Consider the following 25,758-nt stretch of genomic DNA (forward strand, 5'->3'; position numbering starts at 1 on the left):
TCTCATTGCCATGTAGTAAGAATGACCAACTTTAAATCACTTTAAACTAAAATTTCCATTTGGGATTCCTTTTGTTTTTGAAGAGAGTATGAATCCTCATTTCCTACCCTATGGACTAGGTAAGTGGTTAACATTTTTTTTCAGGGAGAATGCATTACTCCTTTTCTTTTTTCTGTGGTCACCAACTGAAAGTGTTGATCTTCAAGAGTCCTTGCTTTATGCAGGAGACTCTGATGGGAAGTTTTCCCCCAAACAACCAGCATCTTCTACTTTTGTCTCTTGTGCCCAGGATAGCCCAGTGTAACTGGGGCTCTAGGCTGTGTGGGGGAGTGGGCACTCAGCACTGGATTTAGAGTCAATAGACCTAGGTTTGCCTCTCAGCTCCACCATAAACCAATTGTTCCATGCAGACACTTGCAGTTTTATTTTTTTAAATTTTAATTTAATTTATTTATTTTTTAATTTACATGCAAGTTAGCATATAGTGCGACAATGATTTCAGGAGTAGATTCCTTAATGTCTCTTACCCACTTAGCCCATCCCCCCTCCCACAACCCCTCCAGCAACCCTCTGTTTGTTCTCCATATTTAAGAGTCTCTTATGTATTTGTCCCCCTCCCTGTTTTTATATTATTTTTGCTTCTCTTCCCTTATGTTCATCTGTTTTGTATCTTAAAGTCTTCATATGCATGAACTCATATGATACTTGTCTTTCTCTGACTAATTTCGCTTAGCATAATACCCTCTGGTTCCTTCCACATAGTTGCAAATGGCAAGATTTCATTCTTTTTGATTACCGAATACTCCATTGTATATATATATATATATATATATATATATATACCACATTCATCCATCGATGGACATTTGGGCTCTTTCCATACTTTGGCTATTGTCAATAGGGGTGTTATAAACAGTGAGGTGCATGTACCCCTTCGAAACAGCACACCTGTATCCCTTGGATAAATGCCTAGTAACACTTGCAGTTTTATAAAAAGGGATGTAAAAAGTCTTTGAGTCAATAAATATTAGCTAAGCACCTACTATGTGTAAGAAACTTTTCTAAGTGCTAGGAATACAACAAAAATCTCTACGTGCATATGCATGCCCATATGTATAGTAACCTAATAAAATAAGAAAAAATTGAGTGAAATACATTTTATTTTATTTTTTAAAGTTTATTTACTTATTTTGAGAGAGATAGAGACAGCATGAGCAAGGGAGGGGCAGAGAGAGAGGAAGAGAGAGAGTCCCAAGCAGGCTCTGCATAGTCAGCATGGAGCCCATAGTCAGCATGGGGCTTGAACTCACTAACCATGAGATCATGACCAGAGCTGAAACCAAGAGTTGGATGCTTAACTGACTGAGCCACCCAGGCGCCCCCAAAACTGAGTAAAATATATGATATTTTAGATGGTGATAAGTGCTCTGTCAAAAAATAATGCAGGGGAAGTCAAGGTGATAGGAATATCTGTGTGTGTGTGGTGGGGGAGGGCTCATCGGTTCTTTATCCCAAACACCAGCATATGACCTGGCACAGAGTAGTTCAATAAACTTTTGACATAGGAATTAGCAGCTTAGGGGACACCTATCACCATGTATGGCAAATAATAGTAGCTTTTGATTTTAGAATGGCTGTAGTTGTTACTGGATTCTCCACCTTATGCCCAGTTGATGTCAGGTTCACACAGCTGTGCTTGGGCTCAGAAATTATCCGGATGAAAACTGGGATAGAAGTTCAACTCCCTTCCTCCTTCTGTACACCATATCTGCAAATCTACTGAAAAGTCCATACATCTCTTCTCCCCCAGGGAGTAGCATCCAGCTCTGTGGGGCTGACACCTTGCTGTCTGGGTTCTCCAGACTCCAAGGAGAGGCAGGGAGCCACAAGTCCAGGGTGACTGCTGCTGAAACCATGCTGGGTACTCAGGTGCGGGCCCAGGTGCCTGCCCAGGTGTGTGCCTGTGCAGAAGGGGAGTAGCAATTGGCAATACGGCCTGACCATGTGAATAGAGTGAGTGCACCCGGCCGGCAGGGGGCGCTGTGGCGTCACCTTGGGTCCAGTTTGTGAGAGTGCTCCTTCCCGTGGGCTTTTGTCCAAGATCACACAGCTGTTGAGTGGCAGAGCTTGGTTTTAAGTTTGCATCTCTTTGACACCGATGGTTATGGTTTTCTCACTGTCCGGGGCTCAGTTTCCTTGAATGCAGGCTGCCGCTTCTCACTCAGAGAGCCCAGAAAGCCTGGAGTTCTGCCTTGTGACAAATGGCATTAAAATTGACAGAAGAAGCTCCACTGGGTTTTCCAGAGCTTCTATGCTCTCCCCCTCCCCTGGGTTTCAGCATTAACCTGGGGACTTTAAAGAGATGTATGGTTGTAAGCAAGCCTCTGATCCAGGGCCTCTGATTTCTAGGATGTCTCCAAGGCCTGTGCTGGTCAGAAGCTCATGGCGCAGCACACAGCCAGGTGGCAGTGCTGGAAGGCTCCAGGAGGGATTTAGGCATTCAGCTCCAAATATCTGGCGCTCAGAGTCTGAAGTCCCCCACTGTGGCCCTCCCCACACCAAAAGCCTGGACTTAAATACGAAATCTCCATTGTGGATCAGATGAATCAGCCCTGAGCCAGAGAGACTTGTGACACTACGATGCTCCCGTGATGACAAGCAGTGGACTGGGGGGTATAATAGAAGGTCTGCTAAGGGACTCATCACTCTGCTTGCAGATCCACTTCTAAGTGCCCTGGGGGCAGCCATGGGAATGCCCTTGCTTGTCTGCAATTGCTGGCCAGGCTCTTTCTCTTTTTTTCTCCTCTCTCTCTTTGTCCCTCTCCCTTTCTGGGGAGCAAGCTGCCCCCTACCACCCTAAGCCACTGGGTTCTGAATGTTGAAGGGGCCAGAGGGGGTTCTGGTCTCTACTTAGCCACTCTCCCCAGGCAAATCACCTCACCTGGAATGGAGGGTCTTCACATCCCGGTTATACAGGCTGCTGTTAGTAGCAGATAAAGGCTTGGGGGAGGGGGAAGGATTTGAAGGTTTCCCTTGATGGTTCATCCAGGGCCAAAGCTTGTCTCTCTTCTGGCCCAAATGGCCTAAGTCACCATCCCTGTCCATCCACCCTCCCCCAGATGCCAAGTCTGTGGCTGGAGGCAGTGTAAGGGGATGGAGAAGTTTGAGGATGAGAATTCTGTCCACCAGAAGGACCCTGGGCTAGAAGAAGATGGGACAGGATGTCCATTTAGAAAGGGAAATGCCACCTTCCAGAAGATGAATGGTGAGAACAGATATCCTTGTTTTGTTCCTGATCTTAAGGAGAAAGCATTCAGTCTTTCACCATTAGTATGGTACTAGTTTTGTGCTTTTCTTAGGTGCCCTTTGTCAGGCTGAAGAAGTTCCCTTCTGTTCCCAGTTTGTTGAGTGTTTTATCATGAGAGGGTGTTGTATTTTGTCTCATGCTTATTTTCAATCTATTGAGATGATGGTATTTTTTTCTTTTATTCTATTAATATTTAAATCTATCAAATTGATTAATATCAATAACATCCTATTACTATATTATTAATATGTAGTATGCTAAATAATGACACCTCAAAGATGTCCAAGTCCTAATCTCTAGAACCGATGAATATATTATTTTACATGGTAAAAGGGAATTTATAGATGTGATTAGGTTAAGGATCCTGAGATGGGGAGATTTTCCAGGATTTTCTGGTTGGAACCAATTTAATCTCAAGGGTTCTTATAGAAGGAGGATAAGAGGATTAGAGTCAGACAGGGTGGCATGATGATGGAAGAGAGACAGATATTTGAAGATACTAGCCAATTTGTGTTGCTTTTTAAGCCATTAAGTTTGTGGTGATTTGTAATAGCAGCAGTATGAATTAATACAATTACATTGGCTGATTTTTGTCTGTTGAACCAACCTTCCACTCCTGACATAAATCCCACTTGGCTATGGTGTAAAATCCTTTTAATATACTGCTGGAATCTGTTTGTTGGTGTTTTGTTGAGGACTATATTCATAAGGGATATTGATATATAATTTTTGTTTTCTTGTCCGGTTTTGGTATCAAGGTTATACTGGCCTCCTGGAATGAGTTAGGAAATGTTTCCATCCTTTTCTGTTTTTTGGAAGACTTTGTGAAGGTTTAATGTTAATTTTTAAACATTGGGTCGAACTAACCAGGGGAGCCATCTGGTCCTGGCCTTTTCTTTGTTGGAAGTTTTTTGGTAGCTAGCTTGGTCTCTTTACTTGTTGTAGATGTATTCAGATTTTCTACTTCTTCTTGAATTAGTTTTGGTAGTTTGTGTCATTCTCAAAATTTGTCCATTTCATCTAGTTTATCTAATGTTTCATCATTCAATTATTCATAATATTGCTTATAATACTTTTTATTTCTGTAAGATTGGTAATACTGTCACCTCTTTCATTCCTGGTTTTAGGAATTTGAGTCCTCCTTTTTTCTTCTTGATCATGGGAGTTAAAAATTCCTCAATTTTGTCCATCTTCTCAAAGAATTTTCAATTTTGTTCATTTTCTCTTGTTTTTCTATTTTTATTTTTACTCTTGTTTTTATTATTCTCTACCTTATGCTTTCTTTTAAGCTTAGTTTGCTCATCATTTCTAGTTTCTTAAGGTTGAAGATTAGATTATTTGACATTTTTCTTCTTTTGTTTTTGATGTAGACACTTATAGCTTTGAATTTCTCTCTGGGAACTAGCTCAACTGCATCCCATAAGTTGTGGAATTTTGAGTTATTTTCATTCATTTCAAAGCATGCTCCAATCTCCCTTGTGATTTCTTCTTTAACTCATTGGTTATTTAGGAGTATGTTGTTTAATTTTCACTTACTTGTTGATTCCTCAAATTTCTCTCTGTTACTGATTTCTAATTTCATTTCATTGTGTTAAGAGAACATGCTTTGATTGGAATCCTTTTACATTTATTTAGACTTTTTTAGTGGCCTATATATGGTCCATCCTGGATGATGTTCCATATGTACTTGAGTAGAATGTGTATTCTGTTGTTGGGTAGGAGCTTCTACAGATATTTGTTAGATCTAATTGGTTAATAGTGTTGTTCAACTCTTCTATTTTCTTGCTGATTTTCTGTCTAGTTGGTGTATTCATTCCTAAAAGTGGGATTTTTCAGTCTCCAACTATTAGTGTTAGTTTTTCTAGTTTTCTCTTATATTCTGTTCAGTTTTGCCTCATCTATGTTGAGACTCTGTTAGGTGTGAATATGTGTATAATGGTTAGATATTCTTGATGGATTGAACCTTTTATCATTATACAATTCCTTGTCTCTAGTAACAATTTTTGTTTTAAATGGTGTACAAAACTTTGCTTCTATATAACTCTGGTCCCTCTTACCTTCTGTAAGCTCCTACTTTCACAAATCACAGCTGTATACGTTGTGCACCCATTAACAGACTTATAATTATTGTTTTACACGGTTGCTTTTTAAATCATCTTTCTAAATGTCTCCTTCATCAATCCTCTGGGAGAAGAAAGGAGTTTCAAACAAAAGGATAAAATCATGCTGTTATCTTAGTTTAGGCTGGTATAACAAAATACCATAAGTTGAATGTCTTACACACCATTTAATTCTCACAGTTCTGCAGGTTGGGGAGAACAAGACCAAGATGTCAAGATGGTTGAGTTTTGGGGAACCCTTTTCTGGTTGCAGACAGCCACCTTCTTGCTCTATCCTTTCATGGTGGGGAAAGAGATCTCATGTCTCTTCCTTTTAAAAGTACGGGCATTAATACAACATGAGGGCTCCACCCTCAAGACCTAATTTGACCCCAATTACCACCTCCAAATGCCATCACATGGGGGATTAGGGCTTTGATATGTGACTTCTGGAAGGACACAAACACTCATTCCATGGTAACTGTCTTTTTAATTTACCTATGTAGTTACCTTTACCAGTGCTCTTTATTTTTTTTTTTAATTTTTTATTCTTTATTTTTGAGAGAGAGACAGTGAAGCAGAGTGCAAGCAGGGGAGGAACAGAGAGAGAGGGAGACACAGAATCCGAAGCAGGATCCAGGCTCTGAGCTGTCAGTGCCGAGCCCGACACAGGGCTAGAACTCACGAACCGCGAGATCATGACCTGAGCTGAAGTCGGACGCCCAACCGACTGAGCCACCCAGGCACCCCAGAGCTCTTTATTTCTAATGTGGGTTCACATTTCTTTGCCACCTGCTTCTTCTGCCTTCTTATTTATTCCTCTTTATTGTCTAATTTATCTCCTTTCCCCACAGTTTCAGGCATCCTTTTATTTCATTCTGTGGGCCTGTAAGAATTTAACTTTCTATCTGCACAACCATTGACTTCTGCCAGTTTTCAAGGTCATGGTTCCCAAGTGTCTCCTCCCCCTGCCCTCATCCCAAGTACAATGTGAGGGCACCTATCTTCCAAGCCATAGAAACATAATTTACTTGAGGAAAAACTGACTTTTAAAAAATATCATATTTTCTATCTTGTCTCTAGAGGCTACGGTAGTAAGTTCTACATTTTCTATTCTACTCTTACCAATTGCTCATAATTAGCAGCCATTAAATAAAGCAGTTGTCCCCTTGAGTAGATATGGGGCTCCAGTAGGGATGTCGTAAAACACAGGGTAGACTTAGTAATGGATATCTGGTAGGAGCAGACCACCAGGGGTGGCCATTAACACCACATTATTCAGGGCCATTGTTACAGGACTAATTAATTGTGAATTAGAGTTTGAGCCACGTATAACTTAATTGTGGCATGGTGTCACCATTAATCATGTTCTGGAATGCTGAGAAAAGACCGAAGTGAGCTAAAAGTCGAAGGTTTAAGGTTTCTTGAAACAAAGCTCATTTAATGGTATTCATGAGTGAATGACGTATTGTGGTAACCAGTCCTTGGTATTAGTCCAATTCCATTGGTGATCCCAGGGGCTAGATAGCTGCCCAGATGCTGAGCTTTCTGGAAAACAGCGATTAGTATTCAGCATGTGTCTGGGGAGAAACCATATACAGCACATCTTGTATTTTCAAAGATCCAAATGGAGACCAAATGAGAAGGAGAGGTTTAAGATTTCCACATAAAATTCAAAAGTTGTATTAGGCTGAAGAGAGGGGCCAGATTTCCTTGCAGTTGGGGACTTCCTCAGGGTCCCATAGGCCTGGAAAGTGACCTAAACATGAGAGTCAACTTTAGAGGGGCAGGAAACAAAGCAAGCTTGGGGTTGGGGAAACCGCTAAGGTGCTTTTTCATGCTATTGGTCCAGTTATTACCATGAACGGCAATAACACTGGCTTCCGTCTCTTTGGATCTATTATGTATCAGGCTCTGTCCTAGGTGTTTTGTGGACACTAAAGTATATAGTTTCGTTTTCAGGACACTCTTTCATGGTAGGTTGTATTATCTTTATTTTAAGATGAGAAAACCATGTACCACATGTACCTGTGGCACTGAGCACACACAAATTCTGGAGTTAGGGTGGTCATGAATCATCTTACTGCTGCCTCTTCACTGTTCCTGTAAATCCATATTGTGGGACTGGTTCTTTCCCTGGCCCTGGATGAAAACTTTGGCCCATGAATTTTCTGGTCTCTCCTAGGTAATAAAAACAGTTCTCTGGTCACATTCTCAAGTCAAGCAAATCTAAATATTCTCTCAATTCAGCAGTAAAAATATCTAGTTTCATTTAATAATCTAAATTCTGAACTTAGTTAAAATTGAGATTACTCTTTCTCTCACTTGGGCTGGAAACCTCCTTGGAAGAGGGGTCCATGATAAGCCTCCTGAGTTGTTCTCACTTGGCATTCTTCTTCCATTTGCTTGGGGAGGGTGGAGAGAAAAGGGGAGTACGAAAGTTCCCACTCGTCAGGAACTCATGTGGCTATTGAATATAAGCATTCTTTGGGCCTCGGGGGCACTAAAGGCTGACTTTCCTCCTAGATCACTTTAATAGGTTGCTTGGAGATACACACCCACTGTCCCATTATCTGCTGGGATCTCCCATTTGTAGGGCTATGTGGAAGACATCTTTCCTTCATCTGTGGCTGACTTGTGGCTCTTTCCTTAGCTCCTGGATATGGGCAGGTTAGAGTTGGGCCCTTGTGGTCCCCTCACCACATAATGTTCTTGGACAGGACCTGAGCCTCCCCCGTGACCACCCCCCTACCCCAAACTGGCTTTCTTTTACATAGAGCCCACACACTCTGCACACTCTGGAAACGTAGGCTGATCCTGGTGCATCAACCTCTCTTTCATTTTGTCATCAAGGCAGCTAGGCAGCCTGCTATGAACTGAATTGTGTCCCTCTACCCCCATTTATATGTTGAAATCCTAAGCCCCAATGTGACTGTATTTGGAGATGGGGCCTGTAACAAGGTAATTAAGGTTAAATGAGGTCATAAGGGTGGGGCCCTGATCCAGTAGGATTAATACCACTATAAGACAAGATACCAGAGACTTGTTCTCTCTTCCACTCCCTTTCTCTCTCCTTCCCTCTCTCCCTGTCTCCCTCCCGGCTCAGCATCTAGAGGGAAGACCATGTAGGAACTATGGTGCTGTCTGTAAGCCAGGAAGAGGGCTATAGCCAGAAACCAAACCCTGTTGGACCTTGACTTGGGGCTTCCAGCCTCCAGGACTGTGAGAAATACATCTCGATTATTTAAGCCACTTGGTCTGAGACATTTTGTTATGGCAGCCTGCATGGACTGATACATCTCTCTCTCAAGGTTTTTACTTCTCTGGTGTGAGCTGGGCAGCAGTCTACTGTGCCACTCAACTTCTGGGTATGTGTTGAATCCTTGAGAGGTCCCCATTTGGCCTCTTTTCCTAGGCCTAAGGGGAGTAGGAGGTACCATCTCCCTCTCCCCATTGACAGGGCCAGAGTGAGGCTCACAGCAGTGTTCCCCAAAGAAATCCTTGAATTATTTACTCATTCATTCATTCATTCATTCATTTATATTTGAAAGAGAGAGAGAGAACATGAACAGGGGAGGGGGCAGAGGGAGAGAGAGAGAAAGACAGAGAGAGAAAATCCCAAACAGGCTTCATTCTCAGCATGGAGCTCAATGTGAGGCTCAATCCCATGACCCTGGGATTGTGACCTGAACTGAAATTGAGTCAGGTGCTCAACTGAGCCACCCAGCACCCCAGGCATCATCAGTATTTTTAGATCCATGAAGTAGGTATGTGGTTAAAAGATGTATAACGGGTTTGACAGTTTTGGCCAGGCACTATCTTGGGCACATGGCATCCAGTCTTGATATGGATCCAAACTTCCACATTAATGCCATTTAATACACAGATGGGAAGAAGATCATCTCTGTATTGAATCCAGGTATCTTTAAGATTTGTGGTCTTTCCACAAAAATACTGCACCTGCCTTCTGAAATGGAAGGTTTCTGACTATAGGCTCATGAGGGCAGGGCTGTGTCTGTCACATTTACCACTGTGTCCCTTGACTTCTGGCATACTTAGCACAGAGCCTACGCTATCGTGCAGGTGGTAATTGCCACATGGACATCAACCAGTACAGTGCCAGGCACATAACAAGGGTTCAATAAATAATGTTAACATTGTTGAGTGGAACTCTCTAGCACCAGAATGAGGGGTTGGGAATCAGGTAAAAATTCTGGGTTCCTCGGAAGGGTCCAAGGAACCTGTTCAGTGAAAGGAGCCTCCATGGGATGCAGCTGTGAAATATTACTGCCTGAACATTTTCCATGGGGCTAGAGCAGGCCCATTACCATTCGGGTCCAGCTTCTCCTTCTCCCCGCTTTCTCTCAGGCATACATGAGCCATCTCTGCTTCCTCAGGGGCTGTAGTTCCACCTGTCCCCCAAAGGAGACAATTGTCGGAGGACAGAACCACAACGCTGTGAACTGGCTGCAGCCGGTCTGAAGGAACTGGTATCTCAGCTACCCTGGAGGAGAGGAGGCCCTGCCTGGGCCCAGACCTCAGATAAGGACTCAGTCCATGGTTTGGTGGGTCTTTTTGGCCCTTGGTCAAAGCAAGGACTGGGGGGCCCAGTTTAGGACAGGGGCCGAGGGTCATTGCTGCTTCCAGTTTCACCGCTACAGTGCTGTGTGACCTTGGCAAACATCATTACTCTCTAAACAACCTGGGGTGGGGTGGGGGAGTCTGCTGGCTAATGCGTTGCATGTGTATATTGCAAGGTATAATAAAACAGGCTCTACAAACCATATTTTGTCTTGGAGGGACAAACAGTACAAGCTATTTTAGAAGCATGGCTTAACCAGCTCTTCCAGCTCAGCTCAGAAACTGGCAATCCTGGCATAGTCTCTCAGAAGCAGCAAAGTCTAATTAGGTGTCCTTTTCTGCTTGGAGCCCAGACAGTCTGATCCAAGCAGAAGACAAAAATGCTGTTAGGCATCAAGGTCCTACCTCTTGTCCTCATTCATTCATCCAGAATCTTTATGGAGCCCTTCATCTGCACCAGGGCCAGGGGGCGTGAAACTGGAAACATACTGGTTTTTACCTCCAGCTTCAACTCCTGTCACTTCCACCACACTACATGCACCCTGTGTCCCAGCAACTTTTCATCCATCTCTGTTCTATGGCGCACTCTGTCCCTTCTACCAGGAATGCCCTTTTTTCTCTCCTGGCTGCCAAATCCTAACTCTTCCTTCAAGTACCCTATGAGGTTTTCCTGGGCTCTGTTAAGCAGAGCAAGTCACTCTGTGTTCTTGTCACTGCGAGAGGCAAAGACAAGAGCACCTCCCTGGCTTCAGCTTTCCTGGTGCTGAACACAGCCGTGCCCAGTCTGTGCTGACGGATGGCCCTGGTTACTCTGAATTACTCAAAGCCAAATAGGAACTTATCTTGAGGTGATTTCACCCATAAATCTGCCTCAGGACCTAGAACCTGTAGCCAGCATTCCTCCAGGCCTCTGTGGGAGCGGTTTTTAGTTCTGAGAAGGTAATGTGCATTGTAGGCTTACCGAAGGCTGGGGTCCAGGGTGGGTAGACCAAAGGTTCGAAAGACCCCAGGAAGCCTGCATGATAGTAAGATAAGAACATATATTTTGGAGTTTGATTTATTAGTGTTTTTTCTTTTCAAGGAGAGTCAGGCTGATTTCCCAACTTAAGAAGGAAGAACAGGCTATGGGTCAGCTGAGAGTGGGTGGGATGAACATGGCAGGGTGGTAAATGGCTGTTGACCATCTGCTTAAACACAACCTATTGACCCATCTGCTCCCCTCCCAGGGAACCCACCCAGCCAGGCAAACAGGCCCTAGAGTATCCACATGTGGGTCCTGCCTGAATCCTCCTGATATAATGTATTAATGGAATATTTAAAGTAGAGCAAGACCAGCAGACCAAGAGACAAAAAGAGAGTTTGTTATTCATAGTTCTCAAAAGGAGGGTGCAGGGCCACATGGGGAAGTGTTAGGGGGTGGATGTAGGCAAAAAGTCTTTACTGTGGTTTCTGCAGGAAGAAATGAGCAAGGCAGGGTAAGCAGAATTAAGATTGCCTAGTTTGAATGATACCAGTGGGCTCTGGAGCATTGGGGCTGTCCCTGGTTGTTCAATACCTGGTCCTTTGGTGATTAGGGCATGGGAGAGTGGCCTGGAGTATGAAAGTGAGAGCCTCACAAAGAAGGTGATTGGGTGTGTGGTGTAGTAGTTGGGGATTTGTTGGTTTGCATGCGGAAAGCACACTCTTGGATAGTCTATCCTGGGATATTCAGATGACCAAGCATCTAGGAATTGGCTAGCCCTGGGAGGAGATCTGTTCAACTACTCAGCTCTTTGTAGTGATCAAGCTGCCATAGACAATACATAAACAGGTGTGTGTGCTTGTTCCAATAAAACTTTAACAATAGGCGGTGGGAAGGAATTGGCTGATGGGCCATAGTTTGCAGATTCCTGGCTTAGAGACTTTGCTGTCCATAGGCAAGCATGGGCAGGAGGAGAATGGAAGGAGATGGAAGGACAGGGCTGGAGGGGCAACATGTTGCCTTGAGAGTGAGCCAGGGATGAGCTTTGAGCAGCGAAGCAGTAAAGAGAGTACCAATTAGACCTCAAAGGGTCATTTTGGTATTAGTATGGTGGCCAGAGGTGGCAAAGCTAATGGGGAGGCAACTGAAATGGGCCTGAACCAGAACAGTGTCCACTGGGGGGGGGGGGGAAGAAGGACAGACTGAAAGGAATTTAAGACAGAAAATGACAAGACTTGGGGATATTCTGTCTATGGGCTGGTTCTCAGGTTTCTGGCTTTTGCAAGAAGGTTTGGATGGTGGGGTCACTCATTGTGATGAGTAGGCTTGGAGAGGGACCATGAATGTGAGAATTGACTCCTGCCCATTGTAGGAGACTCTGGAGAAGGGCAAAGATGAGCTTCCCACTGTATGTTCCATGGGACACTTCTAAGCAGAAGTAGGTATCGGGGCTCTCAGCCCTTGAAGATATTATTCAATTTCCTTCTCACATCTGCCATCAGTTGGCTATTATTCCACAGGGGTTACCTGGCTTTTCTCTTTGGCCGCTTCCAAGATTTGCTCTTCATCCATGATTTCTGCAGTTTCACTACTATGTGTGAGGTACAGATTGATTTCTATTTATTTTGTTCACTATTTGCAGTGCCTTTTGATATAAAAACTCATGTCTTTCTTCAATTTTTGGCCATCCTGAGTATCTCCTCAAAGATGGCTCCTCTGCCATTTCTTCCATTCTCATCTTGGGAGCACCTATCAGACAAAAGTTGATACCTCTCAAACTGTTTTCACTCTTTCTTAATGACATGTTCATTAAAAAAACAAAACAAAAAACCCAGAAAAACTTCATTTCTCAATATAGTCTTTTATGTGAAATTCTTCAATCCTACCTTCCAATCATGAATATTCTGATTCCTTCTTCTCTAGGGTTTATCCAGTGTTTTTCACTTTTTCATTCTGCTTGTCAATTATGAGTTTTCTTGTTGGTTCTTTTTCCTATCCTCTTGATTTTGTTTCATGACTTCCAGTTCCTTTAAAAATGTATGTTATTCCTTGATTTCTCTCTTTCGGCATCCTAAAATAGCCATGTAGGAGTCTAGCTCACATCTGCAACTGGCTGTGTGCAGAGAGATATGTCCATCTGCCATGGCCAGGCGGTGTGGTCTAGACAGATAAAACCCCACAGGACTGTCCAGTGTAGTTTGACCTGTCAACAGCTTGAAAAGCACAGGTAATGTCATTATGAAGTGACATTTGTCATGAGTGCAATATTGGAGGTGCAGAATTTATTTGATGGGGCTTACAAGGGAGGCACTCAAACTTTGAGAACTTGGCTTCACTGAATTACAGCCATCCGAAAGACAGCAATCTGATTTCTTCTTGGGCAGAGGTTTGTTTATCCTAAATGCTGAGCCAACAGCCCTATTAGTTTTGAACTGACTTAAATATTTTTCCACATTTGGGCAGAGCCACTATTTGCCAAGAGAAGGGTACAACAACATATTGTTATGATTCTCCAAGGACAGGGGACTGTGTATCCTTTCCTCCACCCTACAGCTATCACACTGCTCCATAAAAGTTTATTGACTTACACTGTAAAATGGTCATTTAGCATAGAAGTCATGATATAAATAAATTTTATATTTCATGATCTGTACATTGAGATGGGTGTTGCTTCTGCCTTGGAAGCCTCTGTCCTGAGTGATGTGGCCACTGCTCCAGAGGACACAGGGATCCTGCTGAAATTGCTCTAGGGCCATTTCATAAGCCACAACAGACTGTCTCAAGTTAACCAACTGTGTGGTCACACTTCACATGTAAGCATTGTATTTATGCACGTATGTCTACTAGGTGCATACAGAATACAAATGAAGTATAATATATGTGGATATATCATATAATTATTTTATAAAAAACAACATTGGAAAAAATCATGAACACATCAAACCAATATTGTTGAACATTTGCAATACTCTCTCTTCCCTGTACTGTATTCCAATTTAATAAAACAGCATCTGGCTTCCACTGAAGTTTCAAAATTTTTCCATATTTGATAGGTCAACAATTACAATAGTATGTTGACCTTGCAATATACTGTTTTAATAACGTGTTAATACATAGCAATCCTTGGATGGAACTTCCAGAATTGCTATTTTATAATCATCCACTGGCATATTAAAACTAACCTCAGTGGCCAGAAAGCCAGTTGCTGATGTGTATCATTAGCTGAAGGATTGTTGCACGTGTGATTGGCACACATAGAATTAAGCTTGAAGTGAGCACCCAGAGACCTCTGAAACTTCTAAAGAACAGCTAGTTTGCAAGGATCCTGGGTGAGTGGTTTGAGAGTGCATTTGTAAAGGGTACTTGGCAATCTAAAGACTCAGTGGAAACTCAGTCCCTGGAGGAGCTTGCTGTCCCTAGTGGGCCTTCAGCGAACATTTCTACATCAACAATGGGGTCAAAGTCAGAAATGGACAATCATCTGAAACTTGGGAATGGGAAAAATGTAGAAAGTGAAAAGGAAAAGAGGAATGATGGGTAGAGGAAGGGAGAGAGGGAATAAATAAATAAAACCGAAGGAGAACATAAGCTAAAGAGGTGGAGAGCATGGAGAAGAGAACATTCTGAATGGAGAGAGAGACTTTGGAAGGAGCAGGGAGGAGCCTGTTGGAGACTGCAGGGACACTCCTTTTTCCTGAGCTTCATTTAGGCCAACCTATGTGTCTGTGCACATAATTTCTATGTGTTGGATTTTATGGAAGTGTTAGTCACTGGGTGGGTACCTGGACAGCCCTGGTAGTGTCCTGATCCACATCCTCATCACTCTGATGGAAAGGAGTTTTGTTTCGGCTTGACTAGGGTCTGTCTACCAAGGGACCCTTTGATTTACTGGGCCATTTACATTTTTCCTACAGAAGGATTGAGTCCCCCAGACCTGAATAGTCTTTTCCAAGGGAAACCCTAGCATTCTCCTAAGAAATTCCAGGAGGAGGACCACCTGGGTGGTTCAGTCGGTTACGTGTCAGACTTTGGCTCAGGTCATGATCTCACAGTTCGTGGGTTCGAGCCCTGCATTGGGCTCTGTGCTGTCAGCATGGAGCCTGCTTTGGATCCCCTGTACCTTTCTCTGCTCCTCCCCTGCTCGTGTTCTCTCTCTCTCTCTCAAAAATAAATAAACACTAAAAAGAAAAAGAAATTCCAGGAGGAAAACCTAATTTCTTGGTCATTTTTGAGAGTTATCCCCTGGAATGCTGAAGCTGCTCGGGTTCAAAAAGGGGTTGTTTTTCTGAGAAGGGCTTCAAAACCAAGGGGATGACAATGTCATAGTGCATGGGGGAGTAACAAGTGTCCCTGGTCAAGGAAACCCCACAGTGAGCACCCATGTTGCACTGGATCCTGCCAGTCATGGGGACCTGTCCTGACAACTCTATGAGCCTGATGGTTAAACTTTTATTCCAGAAACACCAGATGGTGGCGCCACGTCAAGCTTTACAAAGATCCTCACCAAACCTCAGACTCTCTGCCTCCTGAATCTGTCACTCTCCTGTTCCAAAGATAAAATGAAAAGGAGAGAAAACAGCTTTGAGATCACCATGGCAACCATCTGGAAACACCTGTCTCTGTTGGCAAAGGGTGGCTGACAAGGGGGAGAATTTGAAAAACTGCAAACATCTTGTTTTCATTGACTTACAGCTAGTTGTCCAAATATTTGTATCATTTGAGGTATATGCAAGAAAAAAAAAGTCATTGAATTCAGAGTGCACTCCTATTATCCAGTACAAACACCTTGTGGTACAATCTGAACTTTCCTGAAAATAATCTAAACAATATACATTGTGACTAGCAAAGGGGAAACATGTTCGCTTAGTGTCTGCATGTGTTGGGCATTAGGGATCTGATGATACATGAGGGGCATGGGTGTTTTGCCCTCGTGGCACTTACTTTCTAGGTGGGAAGACAGACTATATGGTAGTGCAACAGGTCAAGGGAGTCATGATAGGTTATGGCAAGGAATGAGGAAATATGATGAGGAATATGATGAGGAAATAAAGATGGCTGCCGTGACTGGGAAGTCACTTCAGATGGTGTTCAAGGAAAGTCTGAGGAATAAATAACATTTCAGCAGAGGCATTAAGGGTGTAGATAATCAGCCACGGGAAGGTCTGGGCTAGTTGGGGCAACACAAGCAATAGGACCTGCAAAGGCCCAAAGCGGGGAAGAGGGTGGGGGATGATAAGACAGAAAGGAGGCTGTGAGGCTGATGTATATGTGAGAATGACCACGTGGGAGGGAGGACAGCAGGGGCAGGATCACACAGGGCTGTGAGATGAGAAAACTCCAGAGGTGAGAAGCTATTGAAGGGTTTTAAGTGGGGAGGATGCCAGGGTTTATGTTTAGGAGATATTGCTCTGACTGGGTGTGGAGAACATATTGGAAGAAGCTGAAAGGAGGGAGGGGGATGGTCAGGAGGCAGGGTCCTGGTGGGGGTCTGTGACGTGGTGCACAGTGGTGGCAGAGTCAGAGGGAAAGGCAGACAGACTAGAGACATAATTTGGAGGCAGAACCAATGGTATTTATGGCTGCACTGGACTGGGGATAAAAAGGGAAACTGAGGAAACAAGGATGACTTTGAAGTTTTTTTTTCTTTTTTGCCTTTTCTTTTTCTTATCTATCATCTATCTACCATCTGCCTATCAATCTATCATCTATCATCTATGTATTTATGTATGTATGTATGTATGTATGTGTCTACTCATCCATCTATCTAAATATGAGTTACTTAACATAGAGTGTAGTCTGGGTTTTAGGAGTAGAATTTAGTGATTCATCACTTACATATAATACCCAGTGCTCATCCCAACAAGTGCCCTCCTAATGTTCACTGCCCATTTAGCCCACCCCCCCAACCACCTCATTAGTGGATAGTGGTGCCATTGAGACGAAGAAACCTCTGGAAGGAGTTTATAAGAGGGAGGAAATTGAGAATTTAATTTCGTAAGATCTAAGCTTGAGGCATGCAGTGGGAGTTGTGCTGTGCTACACAAATCTCCCTCCAGAATCGAGGCCCTCATTCTCCCAGCTCCCTCAGTCTTGGCTGACTCACAGCAGAGTACGTCCCCAGGCCTTGCCCTTGGCAGAAGGGAGATAACTCTTTATGTTTTTTTAAATTTACTTTTTAGAGAGATAGAGCACAAGAGGGGCAGAGAGAGAGAGAGAGAGAGAGAGAGAGAAAGGATCTTAAGCAGGGTCCACACTCAGCATGAAGCCTGATGCGGGGCTCAATCTCAGGATCCTGAGATCATGACTTGAGCCGAAATCAAGAGTCAGATGCTTAACCGATTGAGCAACCCAGGCATCCCAGAAGGGAGCTAACTCTTAAGACTACACTTTCCCCAGGGCAGCTGGCAGCAAAATACACAGGCCCACCCCCTTGCATTAGTGTGGGACAACGTTGAAGGGCCATTCCAGCTTCAAAACTCCCTATGGCACCAGCTGAGCTCCTGTTGTGACTGTCAGGGTTCCCTATCTCTCTGTGCCCAACCAACCTTGATGCGCTCGCACCTTTGTTGTGTTCCTGAGGGCACCTCCCCGTGAACCTCCCTCCACAGATCTCCACCTCAGAGACTGGTTCCCAAACATGCAAACTAAGGCAGTTGGTGCCAGCAGCGATCCTAAGGAAGCAGGCCCTAAAATAGGATTTTGGAGTTGCATCTCCTGCCAGCTAGATCAAGGGACCTCATGCCCCTGACATCAGTACGAGTGGCATAATGTCTCAGTCATTTGAAAGACACAGGGAAACAGAAATTATAAAGTGAAGAAATTGAATGGCTATTGCTGAGTGTCCCTGATGCATTGGCAAAAAGCAGTAAGAGTGCTGAGGATGATTAATTTAATCCTTAGTCAATTACATGCTGCACATGGGATCCAAGTTGACAATGCTGCTGGGGACCCAGAGTGTTATCATGGTCCCATTCTAGAGTGAAGGGGGATGAGGTTCAGATAATGAATGGAGTCCTGGTCCAGGTTTGATTCATAGTGGGCCCAGTGGTTCCTTAAGACCACCCAGTGATCATTTCCCCTGTCCCTGAATGGGCACTTGGGGTAGATGAACTAAGTCCTCATCCTGTGGAATAAGGCACCATTATAGTATAGTGGGGAAGTCCAAATGGAAGCCTGTGATCCTGCCTCCCTCTCTCCAGGCAAGAAAGTGAGTCAATAGCAATATTGCAAAATAGCAATATTGCAATGGTGAATTTCAGCATCATGCTTAAAGACCGAAAGAATGCAGGGGGAGGTTATTCCACCATCTCCCCATAAAAGTCATCAGTCTGGCCCCTGAGAAATTTAGATTTGGTCCTGTCACATGACAGTCTTAACCAAGAATTAGTCACCAATGAGTATGCTGTGCCAGATGTGGTATCCTTTCCAGAGCAGATTAACAAGCTTCAAGATACAAGGTATACAACTTTTAAGCTAGGAAATGCATCCTTTTCCAGTTCTATCAGAAAGGAAGGCCAGAGTAGGTCATGTTCGTGTGTGACAGACAACAGTAGCCATCATGTACTGTCTTCTCCAGGGCTACCTTAACACTCTATTATAACATAGCCCCAGAGGGCCTGGACTATACAGGCCCTTCACAGAATCCACAGTGATCCACTGTATCCACGATGTCATGTTAATCAGAGCAGAGACATGTAAATTGGAGGCCTCATAAAGACACTTGTGCTCTAGCAGGTGGGAGATTAGCACTGTGAATATTCAAGGACACACCGGATCAGTGACGTTTTTAGGAGTCCAGAGGTCTGGAGCATGTTAGCATGTCCTCAGCAGAGGCAAGGGCCCTTGACTGCATTTTCTTCCCCTACCATTAGGAATGAATCACAGCAAATGGCAAGCATCTTTGGCTTCTGGAGGCAATTCTGGGAGAATCACTCCCAGGCAGTAGGGCTGGGTCTAATGGAACAGGCCACTTGTGCCATGCTGGACTTTAGAACTGCTACGGACAGTAGTTTCTATGGGCCTCCCTTTCCCCTCCTTTTTAAACAGAGAGTATCTACATCGGCTCTCCTGTGCCCATCCCACTCTTTTCTCTTGGGTGTTGGAGGTTGGAAGGAGATAATGTCCCTTCTGAGTTTCATGGTCTTTACATTGAGAGAAATAGTGCTCAAGAAGCTGCCTACCTGTACCTGCACCTGACTTAGATGGTGAAATCCAGGGCCTTGAGCCTGAACATGACGTTGAAATGGGATGGAACACTGGGGGGAAGGTGAGCATATTCTGCATGTGGGAGTATATGGCTCTTCCCCCAAATGGCTGCACAAATTCTCATCTCAGTTGCTCTTCCAGGGTCTTGCTGTTGCCCCCAGCAAGACATAGAATCTTTGAACTTAGGTGAGCCTTTGTGACTTCCTCAACTATTAGAGGATGGTGGACGTGATGCTGTTAAATTTTGAGTAGTTACATGAGGTCAGGAGAGTCATGGTCTCTCTCAGAGTGTTTGCCACTGAAACCCTGCCATTGTGCCTCAGGGCTGCCAAGCAGCCCCTTGGAGAGGTCACTTGTAGGTGTTCTGGATAACAGTCCTGGGTGAGGTTCTTAGAGCCAGCATTGGTTGTCAGATATGCAAGCATGGGAGCCTTCTGATAACCCCAGCCTCTCCTCCTTTGAACCACCCCAGCTAAAGCCACATGGAGGGAGCCAGAGGTAAGCTATCCCCACCAAGTCTCAGATTTGGCACACCTCTGAAAGGCCATCCCAGTATCAGAGCTTCCTGTGGGCTTGCCTGTGCACATGGAGAGGTCGTGTATATATATGGAGGTCAAGGGAGAGGTCAGGGCCAAAGATGTTCATTTGGGAGATACCAGAATGTGCATGGTTGTCAAAGTCTCAGGTCTGGGTGACATAGCCTAGGGATAAAGTATATAGAGAGATGGAGGTTAGGGCTGAGCCCTGGGGCATTCCATCACATAGAGTTGGCAGGAAAGGAGATCTAGGAAGGAGTTGGAGGAGGACAAAAGTCAGGACACAGTGGGTCCATAGACAGGGAGAAGAGGATGACCCAAAGGAGAGGGCTGCTGAGGACAGGTGTGAAAACGTCTGTGCAATGGGATACCTGAAGGTCAGGTGACCTGAGAATAGTGTTAGTGCAGCACAGGGGGCAGTGCCAGTGGTCTGGAGAGTTCATGGAAATTCCAACCCTAACCCTTCTAGCCTGTGTCCAGAGGTCAATCAACGAACCCACAAAGGAGGTCCTGACCTTTCCCTCCTTGGAGTTCCTGCAGCTCTAGCTCATTCTCTGTTGTTCTGAACTCCAGGCTTGTCGGCTCAATGGGGCTGTGGGCTTCTGAGCTGGTCTTTTGTTCTTTTGTGTTCCATCAGTTCCAGGGAGTGCTTGGTTCCTACTAGAAACCCACTCAACACTTGCTGATTGAGCGCTTGTCAATTTCACCCAAGAAATTGAAATGGCTGAGGACCACCCCAGAGTGTAAGCGGCTTATGGAGAAATCACAAACCATCAGGGCTGTTAGAAGTTTTAGAGAGATCAGAACTCAGAGAAAGGAGGAGAAGATACAGGTGCCTGAGGTAGATGGCTGATCATCAATGAGAATTAAGACAAGCAACAGCTTTCCTGGCAACTGGGGGGCCGTGGGCAGTTTGTCATCTGTTAAACAGTCTTTATTTCACGAGGTTTCTGGGGGCTGCTCCAATGTTAAAAGGAAGTGCTGTCTGTCGAATGGAGTTCCAAGTTCTTGGCTGGGGAGCTCTTTCTCCTTGATGCCAGGAGGAGATGAGACCCTGTGTAAATTTTGAGTAGTTACATGAGGTCATGTAACTACTCCCATGAGAAGGAGAGGTGACATCCCTGCTCCTGGTCAGGCCAAGACAGGGTCCCAATAACTGCAGCAATCTCAGTTATGGTGGTGTAGTACCCTTGCTGTGTCCTCAGTCTGGGACGATGGTGGGGCCAGGACCCCTGCTCACACCTGCACGAAGAGGGGAGCTGTATGGACCATCAGCAGGGTTGGGGACGGGGGTGCTAAAGACAGACAAGCAGGGTTGCAGGGAGCAGGTGCCTATTCTGACACGACCAGGGCTGGAGCTCTGAGGGGTCCCCTGCAGCAGGGGTCACTGCACCCCCATGGTGCACGGGCGTCTCCGTGAGCGAGGTGGCTGCTGTTCTGCATCAGACACAGACTGACAGCACAGCTGCCAGACCCTCATGTCCCCACCCGCGGTTTTGCAACCACACAGGGGTGAGGCCTGGGACGGAATGATTTGTTAGTGCTCACGCAGGGAGACACAGCCACCCGCCAGAACTGCATTTACCAGCGACCTCTGACCCTGTCCACAGCTGTGGTCGGGACGCTGTTCCAGGCAAGCTATGTGACCACTCGCAGAAGGACAGGCCTCCCTCTGTCAGCCCCGGAGGACTGGTTTTTGTCTCGTACTCCACAGACAGCTTAAAATTGTTATGGAAAAACATTTTATTAACATGTTCAACTCACTTCCAATGAAATGATTAATTTTTCATTTACAGTGGTGTCCAATGTTTGTCTTCTGTTCTTTTTTTTTCTTTCAAAACCAGCACCAAAAAGTAAAACAAAAATACCATGGGTACAGTACGTAATGTAAGTTAACTAATGGAAAATATATACATTTGACTCTGAAATGGAGAAAAGAGAACAAAGCAATGAGATTATTGCTGCTGAGGATCTTTCCCTGTGTTCTGATAATGTCAAGCCATGGTCAAGTGAGAGGGCTTCATTCGCACCCACAAAAGTAGCACCATAAGGTCGTAAGACTCTGTCGTTAGTAACGCGTTTGTGCAATCAAAAAGGTACAGTACTTGAGTGACAGTACAGGGTATTGTGAATAAAGAAACGTCACTGTTGTGATCACAGGGTTTCAATGTCTTCTGTACAAAGTGGAACAAGAGTGCCATCATGGCTTCGCCGAAATCAATCATTGCTTGTGCCATGAACAGAAGGCGGGCTGGTGAATTTCAGAGCAGCAAGTGCCAGCATGAGCTAAAGGAGGTCAGAGAGACATGGACTCTGGGGGAACCAGTGGGTGTTCGATAATAACGAAATCAATTATTTGCATTTTGAGAGGGTGGGGCCCTTGCCAGATGCATCCAGTTGATATAGTCAAGGTAGCCAGTCGGGGGGAATATTCAGAGGCATCCGAGAAAGTGCTAGCCTAGGGGCACGTACATGCCCAGCTTGGGCGGGCCCCGTGGGTTCCTTAGCTGGCTGCCCTGGCTCAGCTCCTCAGCCCCCGAGGCTGCTATCTTTCTGACATTACATGGTGAAGCACAGCCCATTTTGGAACCCTAGCTCCCCAAGAATTTGAGAGTTTTGCAGAAATGGGGTTTGGGGGAGTCTGTCAGTGGCCAAGCCTGAGCTGGGGAGGACAGCGTTTTGCATAGGCTGTGCTGCAACACTGACGGGGTTTACACTGCAGGGTGGATCGCGCTATCCTGGCACTCTCTCAATCAGAGCACCCAAGCAAGCTTCTCAAATACTTCTCGTTGATCCAAGAGGAACCGCACAAATCTCTTGTCATCCCTACCACGTCTCTATCTCTGGAATATTAGAAATCATAAATTGAAACAGCCTGTAAGACGGGGTTGAGAAGGCAGGAGATTTTCTTTTTGTTTTCTTTCTGATTTAAGCTAATGGACCCTAAAGTTGTGACATCATCAAAAACCAAAGCAGATACATAAAAACAGCACCAATAAATCAGGAAGAACTTGGAGATGATCCCTGGGACATTGGCATAAGTGAGATTCCCCCGTCTGCAATAAGGGAGGAGGTGGGTTTGTCATGGTAAAGTCCTTGAACATAAGCACCCATCAAACACCCACCAAGCTGGTGAGCAAAACAGGTCTCCTGGCATCTAGGGTCTTTCTCTCCCAGCTCCCAAAGCGGGCAGGGTCCTACCATCTTCTGTGTTCTTGTCATTTCCTCAGACTTCTAGACAGGGCACAGCTCTGTTTTGATAGGTTGCGGGAGGGAAAGACTTTCTTCGTGCTTTTCTGAGGGTCATCCTTGTCTTACTAAGAAGATGGGTCAATACCGACAGCATGACAATAATGGGTCCCCCAAGGTCTGGGCTGTGGGAAGGCTCGGTGCTTGTGCAGTGATCCCGGCCCCCCAGGCCAAGGGGCTTCTGGAGGAAACCAGTCCCATGCCAGGGCGAAGGAGGCAGAGCTTCTAAAAAGAATCAACTTCAGATAGATGGCCAAGGTCAATGGGAAGCCAGGTCTAAGGTGCAAAGCTTTATGAAGTACTGACAAGAGTGGAGGCCCCCAGAATGTGGAGGGGCCACACACCCCTGACAAAGCTGTCCTGAGCTCACCTTTATGCCAGGGAACAGTCCCATCACCCAAATGAACAGATGTCCCATTTCATAGCACCTCGAAGAAAGACTTTTCTGTTTCCCTATGTGGTGGACAGTATACGAATTAGATGCCTGCCCAAACCCAAACACTTCCAGAATATTCTCCCCAACACAGGTTTTTACGCAAAACTATGCGGCCCTGGTGTCTTTGGCTGATACAGATTCAGACTGTCAGGGACAAGACTTCCAAGAGAAGGCCCAGGATCTAGAGAACACCTTTTCAGAGATGAGCTGAGAGGCTAAGTGCTGACCCTGGCCCTCTTGGGGGGAGCCATTGGCAGAGGCTCACTGACATCTGTCCTTCCTTCCGGGGTGTCACCGGCTTTCAGAATAAAGCCTGTTTGAACGTGGAATGTCTCACTGGGGGGATAGTCCCCCTGCCCCCGGCACATCAAGCACCGGGAATTCAATCGTCAAAAGAAAGCTGGACAGAAGCGCTCAGTGACGTCTCTTTCTTTTGACAACTGTCTGTCAGAGGTGTTCCCTTTGAGGTACACAGAACCTTAGAAATTACAATAATTTTGTGACTCATGCCTATTTTTTTCCTTACCGGAGAAAGCCATCCAGTGGCCATTAACAATATATTAAGTACAAAAGCACTAACAGCAAATGTCAAGTCCACGCTCAAGTTCTATGCGATTGGATTCTCGGGACAGCCTGGTGGGGGGAGCGGCGCTGTGCTCTGGGGGAGGGGGGTCCCGGCCGCAGGACTGGTGCGCTCTTGGGTAGGGAGGCTTTCAACGAGCCATGTCATCAGGATTCAGGCCTCGCGCTGGCGCGTCGAGGGACCCTTGGGCCACGTGTCATGAGCTTGGTGGCGGTGGCAGCGGCTGGCGCATCTTGTTCGCATAGAAGTCCCTGCACGTCTGGCAGCAGCGCTGGTACCACCGCATGTCCTGACAGAGGTTCTTTTCTCGGATGACCCGGCAGTACACTGTCCACTGGTCCCGCGTACATTTGTAGGTCAGAGCGGCTACAGGGATGGTGGAAACAGAAAGCCCAGGGGTTACGGATGGCCCAGGGACATCAGGATGCCTGCGCAGGGGCGGCCTGTGGTCTGACACACTCCGGAGCTGCCCTCACCGACAAGCACACCGGAGCCTTGCGCAAACGGAGGAAATACACCCCCTGCCGGGGCCACGGGATGCCGCTGTTTTCGACAGGGGACACGCTCCTGTGTCTAACCCGACCCCTTGGCAGAGCATGGGTCTGCCTGCTGCTTCCTCAGGGCCAGGGCACTGTGCACCCTGCTTCTCACCTAAGTGGCACTTGCTGTTATTTTTTGGAGAAGGACACCATTGTTGCTGGCATTCATAAAACAGAACGGCACGGGGCGGTGGACATCAAAGGGCCACCAAAGCATAAGCTCGTAGCCTAAGCAAGTGGCCCGAATCTCCTTCAGGGTCATCCTGCAGAGAGAATGTCCTGCCTGAGGGAGGTCTCTGGAGCATACCAAGGAGGTGTGTGCATGCAAAAGCCCGGGGTGCCCCTCTGCCAGTTCAAAGACCCTCCAGTGAAGCAACTTAGAAACCCTCTTCATTCTGGCTGTGTTCCAGTGTTAGGGAAAGGGGCTCTGGGTAGGAAAATATTCCTCAGGGATTTCTATTTGGAAAAGTGGACACCGTCAAAAGGAATCACCAGATTAGTGTTAAATGCTCCTCTTCTCCCTCCTGTGCCACTGAATTAAATACTCCACCCTATCAACACCTCTGTTTTCTTCTCAAGTGTTAGCTTGGGGAGCATCCCATGCGAACGTCACCGAGGCTTCGTGAATGTCGCCCCAGCTCCTTCACTTCTGGAAGAACGCACCTCCCTTTGCCCTCCTCGTGCACAGGAGCCCAAAAACATTAACTGAAGACCACCCTCCCGTGTTCCTCGTTGGCAGAGGGACTAAGCGGGACGCTTGAGCCGTTGTTGTGTTTGAGGTTGCCGCTAGCAGACGTCTTTTTCATGACAAGGAACGAAATTCCACCTCTGAAACCTCTAACCTTCTACAGAGCTGACAAAAGACCTCTTCAGGGCTCAGCTAGGGCCCAAAGGGGGCTTTCTGGCTTACAGAACTCCCACCTCCCCACCCCAGAAACCGGGGGCCACTCACCGAGGCGAGGGGAGGTGATGGTGTTCACGTTGATCTTGTCATTGCAGACCTCCTGGTGGCACTGTCTGTAGGCTGCTGGCTTCGAGAGGGCGGGGCACTCGTTGCCATGGCGGCCGGTGACCTTGTGCATGCACTGTACTACGCGGGACTGGAGGCCCTTCCCACAGGTTGAGGAGCACTGCCAGACACAGGGACAGCCTGAGCTGGGGGCCTAACCTACACCCAGGAGTCCTTGACAATGGCTTTGCAATGCAGCTGCCCCTCGGTGTCATTCCCAGGGGCTTGGAATAATGCGGGACAAGGGGCTTCA

At 45.8% G+C, this 25,758-nt stretch overlaps 1 protein-coding gene across 1 annotated transcript in view; it reads right to left on the reverse strand.

Moving 5' to 3' along the window:
• Positions 1-21,495: 21,495 nt before the first annotated feature.
• The window catches only part of ADAMTS17 (ADAM metallopeptidase with thrombospondin type 1 motif 17), a 343,084-nt gene continuing 338,821 nt past the window's right edge, over positions 21,496-25,758 (reverse strand). Inside the window, exons 24-25 of the mRNA XM_042989202.1 lie at positions 25,449-25,626; positions 21,496-24,323 (exon numbers count right to left, since the gene is read on the reverse strand). Of these exons, the coding sequence (XP_042845136.1) occupies positions 24,154-24,323; positions 25,449-25,626 (348 nt within the window). The 3' untranslated portion in view covers positions 21,496-24,153. The remainder of the gene's footprint in view (positions 24,324-25,448; positions 25,627-25,758) is intronic.

This window comes from Panthera tigris, chromosome B3 (assembly GCF_018350195.1).
Source record: "Panthera tigris isolate Pti1 chromosome B3, P.tigris_Pti1_mat1.1, whole genome shotgun sequence".
Lineage (NCBI taxonomy): Eukaryota > Metazoa > Chordata > Mammalia > Carnivora > Felidae > Panthera > Panthera tigris.